General features: G+C 45.5%; 2 protein-coding genes across 4 annotated transcripts in view; one reads left to right on the top strand and one right to left on the bottom strand.

The window, feature by feature from the left end:
* Positions 1 to 9,833, bottom strand: part of CACNA1C (calcium voltage-gated channel subunit alpha1 C) — a 562,571-nt gene extending 552,738 nt beyond the window's left edge. Inside the window, 1 exon segment of the mRNA XM_044281366.1 lies at positions 9,021 to 9,833. Coding sequence (XP_044137301.1) covers positions 9,021 to 9,159 — 139 coding nt within the window. The 5' untranslated portion in view covers positions 9,160 to 9,833.
* Positions 1 to 12,597, top strand: part of DCP1B (decapping mRNA 1B) — a 35,040-nt gene that overhangs the window by 16,471 nt on the left and 5,972 nt on the right. For all 3 annotated transcript variants that reach the window (XM_044281369.1, XM_044281367.1, XM_044281368.1), the window contains 4 exons: positions 5,185 to 5,312; positions 11,067 to 11,133; positions 12,073 to 12,205; positions 12,461 to 12,592. In XM_044281369.1, the coding sequence (XP_044137304.1) occupies positions 5,185 to 5,312; positions 11,067 to 11,133; positions 12,073 to 12,205; positions 12,461 to 12,592 (460 nt within the window). The remainder of the gene's footprint in view (positions 1 to 5,184; positions 5,313 to 11,066; positions 11,134 to 12,072; positions 12,206 to 12,460; positions 12,593 to 12,597) is intronic.

Genomic DNA, 12,597 nt, shown 5'->3' on the forward strand with positions numbered 1-12,597 from the left:
CAGATAATTGACATCCCCTGACATTTATAATTTTTTTTATTTGACTTTGCTCCCCCATCCCCTGAGAAGGGTGCTGGCACACAGAGCAGTTGTGATACAGTTGAAAACTCCTTGCAGTTGACTGAGTGCAGTTAGGGTCCTGACACACTTTTAGTTTTTTTAAGGCAGTTCTTGAAGCCAACACCAGGAATGGATTGGAGAAAAGAGACGTTGTATCTGCCCTTAAGGCCCCTTTCACATGGGCGAGAATTCCTCGCGGGTGCAAGGAGTGAGGTGAACGCATTGCACCCGCACTTAATTCCGGACCCATTCACTTCAATGGGGCTGTGCACATGAGCGGTGATTTTTCACGCATCACTTGTGTGTTGCGTGAAAATCGCAGCATGCTCTATATTGTGCGTTTTTCACCCAACGCAGGCCCCATAGAAGTGAATAGGGCTGTGTAAAAATCGCAAGCAAGTGCGGATGCGGTGCGATTTTAACGCGTGGTTGCTCGGTGACGATCGCGTTGGGGACTCTATCTTTATTATTTTCCCTTATGACATGGTTATAAGGGAAAATAATAACATTCTTAGTACAGAATGCTAAGTAAATTAGGGATAAAGGAGTTAAAAAATAGAAAAAAAATGATTAAACTCACCTCATGCACTTGTTTGCGAAGCCCGGCCCGTCTTCATTCTTCTTCTTTGAGGACCTGGGAAGAAAAAGGCCTTTGGTGACGTCACTGCGCTCATTACATGGTCCATCACCCATAGCATGTGATTAGCGCAGTGACGTCACCAATGGTTCTTTTCCTCCCAGGTCCTCAAAGAAGAAGAATGAAGACGAGCTGGGCTTCGCGAACAAGTGGACGAGGTAAATTTTTTTAACCCCTCCATCCCTAATTTACTTGGCATTCTGTATTAAGAATGCTATTATTTTTCCTTATAACCATGTCATAAGGGAAAATAATAAAGATCGGGTCCCCATCACCTAGCAACCACGCGTGAAAATCACACACAACACCGCTCCCGAACCTCTGTGGAGAAGTTTGGGTCTGAGTACCAAACATGGCGATTTTTCTCACGCACGTGCAAAACGCATTAAAACGCTTTGCACTCACATGGAAAAATCACGCATTTTCCCGCAACGCACCGACATCTTGTCCGGCCCTTACATGCAACACCCGTGTGAAAGAGGCCTAATACTTTCTCTACTTTCATGATCCATGCCAGATTGGCTTCAAAAACCTGAATGTGTAGCAGCACCCTTAGGCCTCTTTTTTTGTGCCTGTGGCCGTATTGCGGCCCGCATACGGCGGGTCCGCAATTCACGGGCACCAGCCCGTGTGCACTCCCTATAACTGATGCGGACCCATTCACTTGAATGGCTCCGCAATCACGGAGATGCGGAACGAAGGCAGGGATCGGAACCCGTAGTGCTTCCGTGGTGTTTCTGTCCTCTGCACCACAAAAACAATTTTTTTGCGATGTGGACGGATCATGGACCCATTCAAGTTGAATGGGTCTCGATCCGTCCCGGCCATCGCATGGACGTAGCTTGTGCATTGGAGACCACAAATTGTGGTCCCCAATGCACGGAACTGATGCACAACATTCGTGTGCAAGAGGCCTTAGGCCTAGTCCACACTTCAGTGATTTGGTCAGTTATTTCCATCACTGATTGTGAGCCCAAACCAGGTGCAGCTCTAAACACAGAACAGGTGCAGATCTTTCCATTATATGTTATCTCTGTAGACTCCACTTTGGGTTTTGGACCACAATCACTGATGGAAATGACTGACCAATTCACTGTAGTGTGAACTAGGCCTTACAACGTCAACAAGCAAGAGAATGCATGTTTGTTGAAGTCTTAAGGCCTAGTTCACACTACAGTGATTTGGTCATTCACATGCATAGCATCTATTTACACCAGGCATCCTCAAACTGCGGCCCTCCAGCTGTTGTAAAACTACAACTCCCACAATGCCCTGTTGTAGGCTGATACCTGTAGGCTGTTCAGGCATGCTGGGGGTTGTAGTTTTGCAACAGCTGGAGGGCCGCAGTTTGAGGATGCCTGATTTACACCCTGGTGTTCTGCATAGAAGAAATAATCTAAATCAGTGATGCCCTGCGGCCCTCCAGCTGTTGTAAAACTACAACTCCCATCATGCCATGTTGTAGTTTGATAGCTATAGGCTGTCCAAGCATGCTGGGAGTTGTAGTTTTGCAACAGCTGGAGGGCAGCAGATTGGGCATCCCTTATCTATATGATTTAATTAATTTCAGATGGCTGAAAACTGCACTCTGAATGCCTGTTTGTTGATGCAGTAACTGTGTCCCAACTGTGCTGCGTGCCAGCCCCCTCAGAGACCTTTAAAAATGTATCAAATTTCCGACACGTCAAACCCCAGGAGAGGATAGACTTTGTGATGTATTTTATGATTAGAACAAAAAAACAAGAAAACAGGTTGTAACACTTTCCCATTTTATCTACCAAAGACAGTTGATTCTTTATAGCAAATCGCTACATCCCGCCGCCTCGTTATTGAGCTATGGCAACCAATGTTCCTCTCGCCAGAAATACCGTACATTATGAGACAGGCACCTACAGCTGCATGGTCAAAGTGTCACGCCATCAATGCAGATTTATGTAATTATTTTTGGGGTTCATAAATTTTCTTCCTTTGACCCTGGAATGGGCCATATTGGGCTCTACTGACCCTGCTGTATCTCCCAGTATGAGAACGGCCAAAAAACATATTTATAGTCTCTGAAGTAGTGTGCAAGCCTATTTTGCAGGAATAGTTGTCCCCCAACCCTTCTTCCTTGGACTCGAAAATTAACATTTGTGTTACGCATGGATTGGATTAGAAAAGAACGTAAGGGTAAGGCTAGGGCTACAGGACGACAATGATAGTCAATGGTGTCGACTGTCTCATATCGCAGTGTGACACCATTGACTATCATTCTAAAAATGTTGTGCAACATTGGTGAGACATAAATGCCGTGCGACACGTCGCAATGTAGTTGTTCCTTTTTTGTAGCCCTAGCCTAAAGCCTTGTTCACTTTGTGGGATACCTTCATGCAAATACCCCACTCCCAAGTATTAAAGGGGTATTTCAGTAGGTACAAGTACAGGATAGGGGACAACTATCAGATCGTTGTGGGTCCTACCACTGGGACCCCCACTTATCACAAGAATGAAGGTCCTGTACCCCCTGCAGACCCCTTGCTGCTCGGCTATCTCTTGAACTGCCATAGAAGTGAATGGAGCGGCTGCAGGCACATGCAACTGGAAGCTCTGGTAAGTTTATGGGAGCAGCAAGGGACCTTCAGGGGGAACGGGGCTCCCATTCTTGTGATTGGCAGTCCCAGCAATAGAACCCTCACCGATCTGATGGTTATCCCCTATCCTGGTCCCCTCTTTGTTCTACTGTATCTGCATTTTTGACTGTACCCAGATGGTTCTTGGGGATAGTTTCTAATGCTACTGAATAATCTAATAAAACAGGTTATAAAAATTGATCAAATCTATATTTTCGACCAGCCTGTTCATCCAACACTATTTTCAACACAGAGTTTTCCTTTATAGTGGCTTTGCATTCTGCTCCCCCTGCAGATCTATAAGTGGCTCATTTCTATGTATGGTCCTGTGTGTTTTCTTTATCTTCCTTTCGTGCGGTTGTCTCCTAAGGGTCTTGTCAGTACAAGCCACCTCAGCCCATGTCGGTGCACTCAGGAAGAGGGTGCGAGCTGACGGACAGGCCTGTGACTGCCCCAAGAGCTGACTGTCTGTAGCTATGAGGGTCACACGACTGAAAAGCTGTGGATTTGCCATTGTGCATTAACGTGCAGCAAATCTGCAGCGCTGTACAGTACCAGCAAAGTGGATGAGAAAAACAAATGCAGCAGGCAAGCTGCGGTATTGCGGTTTTGAAATCTGCAGCATGTCAATTTATACCACAGATTTATCTTGCAGTTTTAACTCTTTCCAATGGTGACCATGAAATCTGCTGACTTTTCCATGCGTTATTTTTTTCCCACTGGATTTTCAGTCACATGTTACACAAGCCATAGTAATTCAGAGCGTCTCTACTTCTCAGCCTCTGTGCATGCATAAGGGCTCATGCCCATGAACGTAAGGGCTCCATGCCCGTGCTTTGGACCGCAAATAGTAGTCCACAATGCACTGGGCGTGTGCACTCCGTGCTGCAGATGCGGAACCATTCACTTGGAACAGGTCTGGGATTCGCAAGATATGGCAAAAAGATAGGACATGTCTTACCATTTGCAGTGCAGAGGCACAGACCTGAAAGCTCACTAAAGTGTTTCCGTGGGCTTCCAATCCATGCCTCCGCTCTGCACTGTATTTTGCGGATTGCAGTCCCATTTAAGTCAATAGCTCCACATCCGCAGCATGGAATGCACAATTCCAGTGCCCGTATATTGTGGAAACGCCGTTTGCTGCCATGCTGGCATGGAGCCCTTACGTTCATGGGCATGAGCCCTAAATGCAATTTGCGGACTGCACATCCCAGCACTATAATAGAAAATGCCTAATCTTGTCTGTAATTGCGGACAAGAATAGGACATGTTCTATTTTTTTGCGGAAGCACGGATGCACATCCGCACATTCCGGCCCCATTGAAAATGAATGGGTCTTCACCCGTTCCGCAAAATTGCGGAACGGATGCGGACCCATTTTGCGGATGTGTGAATGGACCCTCAGGGTTTTTATACATCAAATTATTCGTTGCTATGGGCAACTATACCAGTTTTAATAAAGTTTCCCCCTATGTCTCCCACCTCTGTCCTCATTGGCACTTTTGGCACTATTTTTTACTTTATGATGTACAGGCAGCCTGAATAAACCAACATGTGTGGCGCAGCATCCCAGAAAGTGTATTGCAAACAGTTACAGATTGCACAACGATATTCCTTTAATCTGGTGTCTAAAAGCCTACACAAACTGCAAAATAATCTAAAATCTCACAATATTTTCTCTTTATTTTGGGGCCTTACAAATACATTTGATATAATCTAGATTCTAGAACATCTCTCAATACCCTTTAATGGTTAAACTGATATTTCAATACATGGGTTATTGTTGTACAGTCACTCTGTATCTGCTGCATGTTATATTTTGGATATATTTCTGTTGAATTGATATATCCGTCTCAAGTTCATTGCCTTACTCCATAGATCTGCTTCTCCTAACCATGGCTTCACCATCATGAACCGGCTGAGCATTGAGAACCGCACTGAGCCCATTACTAAGGACCTGGAATTTCAGCTGCAAGATCCGTTCCTGCTGTACAGAAATGCCAGACGTGAGTACGCTGGGTACACTGCAGGCTCTGACGGCCGCAGTCACATAGCTGTCAGGGGTATAGGTTATGTGACCACATGTGGGTCCTGCTACTAGAGGGGCCCAAAGACCTATAAATAACTGGTGATTTTACAGGTTTTGGAACAGAGTTCAGGAGCTTCAAGTCATGGCTCAGTTTCTGGGATGAGAATTTTTTAAAGGGGTACTCTCATCTTGTAAAGTTATGGCATATCATAAAGAACATGGGGGATCTAGCACAGTTTTTTGTGAAGTATCTGCACGTGTGTGTGCTCCCGGCTACTTTCTATGCAAGGAACCGCAGCCAGCACCCTTACGTTATGTGCGGCACCCACTTAAGTCTTTGGCTCAAGAAACTGCATAAAAAACGGCATGTGTGATTCCAGCCTCAAAGCGTTATGTTCAGAAGCATTGCGGGTGTTTTTTTTTTTCCCATCACTGTGTGCTTCTTTTGCCCAGTGTAGTGTGACCGTGATCTCTTCAAAGTAGCAGAGCTGGTCCTGCTGCTGCCACTGTGTGGGGGCATCATGATTTCTCCAGGCCTGGGGGGAGGGAAAGCTAGTAAATGGGTGCACAAGTCATTACAAGAGAGCCCTCATACACTGTAAAGAGTCCTGCAGCCGTGTCACTTGGATATGATCAGGACAGGTTTCCATATACTGACTGCAAGCAGAGAATTTGAAAATGAGGGGAAGCGAACAAACCAAAGGATATCTCCCCTTGACAAGGTCAGTGTCCTGCAGAGGGAGTATTTGCTGTGCTGATGATCTGGAGGTGGAGCAGCTTCAAGGTATGAAATGGGTTTTCCGCTTTTTTTTATATTGACAACCTATCCTCAGGATAGGTCATCAATATCAGACTACCGGCAACACCTGGCGATTAGCTGTTTGAAGAGAACGCAGCGCTCGTCCGATTCACTTGAATAGGAAGGAGCCGTCCCATAGAAGTGAATGGGACATTGTAGTTGTAATTACACCTGCTCGGCACTGCAGTTGCGACGGTAAACAGCGCTGCAGCCTCTTCAAGCAGCTTATTGGTCATCAATGTAAAAAAACAAAAAACGGACAACCCCTTTAACGAGGTTGAGCCATATACCTGAGGACAGTGATTGGCTGACGCAGTCATGTGCTGTATACGGTTGTGTCTATGCTGCATCCTGTAAACAACAAAAAGGTAAGGGCTGAGGCAGCGCTGGAAAGCAATGACTGAGCGCAGCAGTGATATGCCACCCATACATCATGTCACCCATGTGTTAGGTCACTGGGTCACAAGTCACTGCTGGGGTCAGTCATTGGCTGCAGCGGCCATGTGACCAAATCAGATGTTGATGCAAGGAGACCCAGGAGCAGCAGCAGAGCTGGGGGGGGGAGCAAACAAGCCAGAACCCAGCTGAACTTATACTTTTTCCATTCTTTGATGATTATCTATTAGGCAGATCCAAGATTTTGCCTCCAGCTCCGAGCACCCCCTGTAAGACAGACTCCCACTGACAGCAGCAGAACCGCCCTGAACAGATAGCAAGCCAGCTGCTGCTGTAATTACTGAGAGGAGGAATATAACTATAGGGGAGACACCTGCCCTCTGGGCCCGCATTATCACTACGTAGAGCCTGGCAGATTTACACCATGTCCGCTAGACATCTCATGTGTTGTCCCTGACTATTCTACTGCTTATGGCCCCTGATTTCTATCGGAACAACCTACACTGCTGAACACCATGTCCGCCATATTGCTCTGTACATAATGTGGCAGTGATGGCTAATCTCCGGCACTCCAGCCTTGGTGAAACTACTACTCCCAGCATGCTCCATTCATTTCTAGGGAGTTCTGAGAACCGCCAAACAAGTTTACATCTTGGGAGTCGTAGTCTTGCCACAGCTGGTGTGCCGGAGGTTAGCCATCACAGTTATAGCCATTCCCAGAGTTTGCACTCTTGACATTGTTGGGGTGTGCTGTCAGTAATACCACTTTAAGTGTCAGTGTTTACTGCGGTTTTGGTATTATACTTATGAGCCTTATCAGAACATGGAGTGCTGCAGTTCAGTGAATTGTGGGAGGTTTCCGAAAAAAGGGCTATAGACGGTGAATTAAATCCCTGTGGCTGACCTTCAGCCTGATACCCAATTTTATGTGGTCAATATAATCATCCATTGAAAAAAATCATCTGAATATACAAATGAAGGATGAAACGGCAACATGTCTGAAATCACTGAATAAACCTCCGCTGAGGAGCCAGTCTCTTATGCTATTTGCATGTAATTGCTGCCTTCAGTGACAGCGCAGCCTATGGCAAGATTTAGATCGCCAGAGAGACAGCACACAATTGTAAAAAGATGAAGAAAAAAAATCTGCCCCATGCCGGGAGCTCGCACTGTTGTTCAGTCACTTGGCGAATCTCTGCTTTGACAATCAGCCGGCAGTTCTACAATGCAGGAGGTTCACTTATTATTAATAGCGTTTAATTGCTGCGTGTCAGGGCAAATGGGGCATGAGGTCTATAGTAGTAGTGATTGTATGATAGAGGGTTGATTTAGGCTCACTCCCAAATATCAGTCCATGAGGCGCCCTCTACTGAGACGTTGTCAAATTCTGTTCGGCAGTTTTTTTAAGTAGGTAGGTGATGACTAATCTGGCTAGTGTAAGAGCTCTAGCAGGGGTTGGTACCAGCTTTCCCACACTCCTGAATGACAGACCCTGAGTTACATCCTGCATTATACTCCAGAGCTGCACTCACTATTCTGCTGGTGGAGTCACTGTGTATATACATTACTTATATTGTACTGATCCTAAGCTACATCCTGTATTATACTCGAGAGCTGCACTCACTATTCTGCTGGTGGAGTCACTGTGTACACACATTACATTACTTATCCTGTACTGATCCTGAGTTACATCCTGTATTATTCTTCAGAGCTGCACTCAGTATTCTGCTTGTGGAGTTACTGTGTACATACAGTACACTACTTATCCTATACTGATCCTGAGTTACATCCTGCATTATACTCCAGAGCTGTAGTCACTATTCTGCTGGTGGAGTCACTGTGTACATACAGTACATTACTTATCCTATACTGATCCTGAGTTACATCCTGCATTATACTCCAGAGCTGTACTCCCTTTTCTGCTAGTGGAGTCACTGTGTATATACATTACTTATCCTATACTGATCCTGAGTTACCTCCTGTATTATACTCCTGAGCTGCACTCACTATTCTGCTGGTGGAGTCCCTGTGTACATACATTACTTATCCTGTACGGGTCTGGCGTTACAACCTTTATTATACTGCTAAGCTGTATTTGCTTATCTTCCAGTTATAAGCAAGCTTATGGACAGATGACCACCTAACGGGTTAGCTGAATTCCAATAAAGCAGCTACAGTTTGCATTGACTTCAATGACTTGTATGCCACAACAAGATGTAACCCAGCCCCATAGACACATTGCAGTGCAGCACAATTGTCTCTGACCTTCACCTCCACATTCATTACAAACTTCAGCCTTGTTCTGGGCGCCAGTATGCTGTAATAAGCTATACCATCCATACAACAAAACCCATAACCACCATGACTACGTTGGTGCATGTTGATAAATCAGGAGTTACACATTTTGCTAAGATTTGCATCAAATATCTAACAAAAGCCATGTCATGCACTTGGCGTAGTGGTCTAGGGCACTAAAAAGCCGTTTCCTACCTCCAGCAGGGACATGGATGTAATCCAGCTCCGTCTCGGTCACCATGTTTCCCTTCCAGAACAAACTGGGACGGGGCGCCACATCCTTCCCCATTGGCTTGTAGGAGGCCGTAGCCTGTCGTATGAAGGAATGGAACATCTTGTTGCCTTCTGTTCTTAAACGTTTACAGTCGGTGTGGTAGTCAGTACGACATGCCGGGACCCACCATTCTTGAGAAATACAAAGTCTAGAGCCAGCACCGACTGCCCATCCTTAATCTCCCCCACACTTTTAGTTTCCTCCCCTCCTCTGCTCCCGTCCAGATTGGGACATTCACAGAGATTGTTTTTTGTCCTGCTGTCATCGAGCCTCTTCACTCAGTCATGAGGGGCTCTGTGTCCCATCAGTGACACGGAAAGTCCTGATATGTGGAGGACTGATAGCTGCATGGGTGATAGCTATGTCTGGCCCAAGCAAGGGGCAAAACCCAGCACGACTCTTGGAATAGAAAAGATGCTGGTGACCGTATGGTTAGCTTTGAATTGGGGTGGTTTACCCTGCTTTCCCAGACTTCTGAAGGACATTTGTCTACTTATGTAGTGTAAGAATGTACCTGGAATTATCGTGGATGGAAGGTATGCGTCACTGAGGTTCCTGGCCTCGGTCAAGTAAGAGCCGGTATTTTATGTGTCAGCAGCAGCTATTCGTAACTGACACCTTGAGGTTTAGCATGGCTGTCATAGCTGATCCGGGACGGCTCTTACTGGGAGTAGTAAAAGTGCTGGGTGGGTGACTTCTCCCCATGTTCCAGGCTGGGTTTTGCCAGGCATAAAAACCATCCCGCACTGCCAGGTGTGTTAGATTTACCTCCCTCTGACAGTGGAGCTCAGGAGTCTGTGTGCTGTGAACTGAGGGCTGTGCTGGGATTTGAGGTTTGAGTCGGGCTGGAGGCCCCTCTAAAGGCGAACAGGCCGCCTATGGACTTAATGAGGCTGAACTGCTAACGGGGTGTGAATTAACACCCAGGAGAAAAGGTGACTTTTATTGTTTATGGACTTTCCTTGTGTGTGAACAAACACCAAGCCACCTGTGTTTCATGATACACCAATGTGTGAATAAACACCGCTGTTTGATTCAAGAACTGTGTACTTTGCCTCTATACTGCATCCGCTAGTCCTAACTACCAGAGCGAATCCCCACAGTAGTCGCATGAGAGCATATTTACCCAATACCCATGGTGTTACATAGGACTGCAAGTAACGCAATATATCTGTATTCAGAGAGCTATCACTGTGCCTTATCTGTGATGCTACATAGGATGGCAGTTGACATCTACTACATTGTCTCTACTCAGTGAGCTATCACTGTGTCTTGTGGTGTTACATAGGACTGCGGGTAACATCAACTTCACTAGCAGGGAGTTATGATGCATAAAGAATAGAAATCCAAAGAGTTAAACAGCAGTCAGCTCTGCTGCATCTGTATATAGAACCAGTACAGGAGGAGCACCATCCCCCGGCGTTCAGCTGAGAACAGGTTTCACAGAACCCGTCATTTATTCCATGTAATTTTCACACTTGTTATCAGAGTGTAAATAGAATCGGTGCCCCCTCTGAGTGTGGCAGAGATGTAGCAGGGAAAGGTTTGGCATCGGGTCAGGGGTGCTGATCTGATGGAAATACACAGACCACTCTGAAGGCCTGCACCATGTGAGCCTGCCTGGAGGCTGACCAGAATACAGGGGGCCTTCAACCAGGTGGAATGCTGGGCCTTGTGCTTCTACATCAACTCCCAGGGCAGGGTGAAGTGGTACAAGTGGGACTGGAATATTGGCTAGTGGAGCAAGCTGATATTTGTAGTTCCACAAGAGCTGGCGTTTTAATGGTATTGGAATACAGGTCAATCCTGTCTGGAGGTCTTGTAGAAGTGGTAGTCAGCAGAGCACTCAGGGAGTTGTAGTTTCCAACATAGGCATTTCTTTACCACTGGCTTGACATGCCGTACTCTGAGAGACATTACCTGGCCTGAAGTCTGATTATAATTGTTTTCTTTAAATTTTTTTGCAGTTCTTATTTATGGAATCTGGTTCTACAGTAAAGAAGAATGCCAAAGAATTGCAGAGCTCATGAAAAAGTAAGAGCACCACCTACTGGGGGCACCAAGTATTACAAGGAAAAATTAAAAGGAATCTGTCACTGTGAAAACCGCAGTGCAATCTGCAAGTAACGTGTCATAGAGCAGGAGGAGCTGAGCAGTTTGGTTTTATGGGAAAACATACAGTGACACTTGTAACTTATTCATTTAAATCCTTGCTCTTTCTATGCTTAGGAGTCCAGTGGGCAGTGCTACTCAGCGATTGACCGATAACTGTGTGTAGTCATGCAAAGCTAGCCGGCAGTCACAAAGTGGCACTACCCACATGACTCCTAAGCATACATGTATAAATTACACGTTTTACTAAATCTTTTCCCATAAATCTATATATCAGTCTGCTCAGCTCCTTCTGCTCTATAACACACGGCCTGCAGATTGCACTGCTTTTTTATGGTGACAGGTTCCCTTAATGGCATATACACCAGACAAAATCATATCTGGTTATTCATACTCAACCAGAAGTCTCTTTTTTTTAAATCAGATAATCTTTTATTATCAAATCTTTTTCCCGTTTTCATCATCAAATGACAGTCAAATCAAATCAAATATTCGGTCATCAAAAGACAGCATGTACAAAAGACAAGAGTACAAAATATTACATATGCACATTTTACATAATATACTTCCTATGACCATATGACATCGTAGGAATATACACATTAGATCCAGATCTTTATTCATCTAATTGTTTTCTCCCTCAACAAACATCCTTATAAACAGCCCCCCCCCCCCCACCCCTCCAACCAGAAGTCTCTTGACAAAGCTGTAAATCATCCAGAGCTTCACTGATCGGGGAGATACGTCCACTCTAAACCCCTATTCCCAGCCAGCACTTAGGGGGGCAGTCTTTGAGCAAACTGAAGAATTGCATACACTAATTCTTGCTGCAGGCTCATTATAACTTTTGCTGATGTACAGTTTAACCCAGCAGGAGCAGCTAAAGGCTCAGCAGTCGGCCATTGTCGGGGTGTCTCCCATGGACATACACTCGGATGGTAAGGAAGTAGACATCCTGCAGATGCTCAGCAAGGCCAAGAATGAGTACACTAAGGTGAGTGTAGGTCACAGACCCTATTCTATGTTTAAGACTGACTATGGACATCTCTTATGTACACTATTCATATATGGATCCAGCAGAGAGCGCAGATTAAACATCCTTCTCCTTACCTGGAGAACTATCTATATAATCTCAGAGAACTCCTTTAACCCTACACAGCAGCTTCCTCTTTGTGATTATTCTATGATGTCATCGCTCCATGCTGCTCGTTCCTCTCTTGATGTCACTTCTCTCCATCCCATGTTACAGTGTAAACCATGTTCAGAGCCCAAGATGATGACCAGTTCCTCAGCTATCCACACAAACCCCAACCTCATCAAACCCATTGCAGTAAAACCCAGTGACACAGCCCCTCAGGGGACAACTGTACATCAGGACAAGGTGAT

Source organism: Bufo gargarizans, chromosome 2, assembly GCF_014858855.1.
Source record: "Bufo gargarizans isolate SCDJY-AF-19 chromosome 2, ASM1485885v1, whole genome shotgun sequence".
Taxonomy (NCBI): domain Eukaryota; kingdom Metazoa; phylum Chordata; class Amphibia; order Anura; family Bufonidae; genus Bufo; species Bufo gargarizans.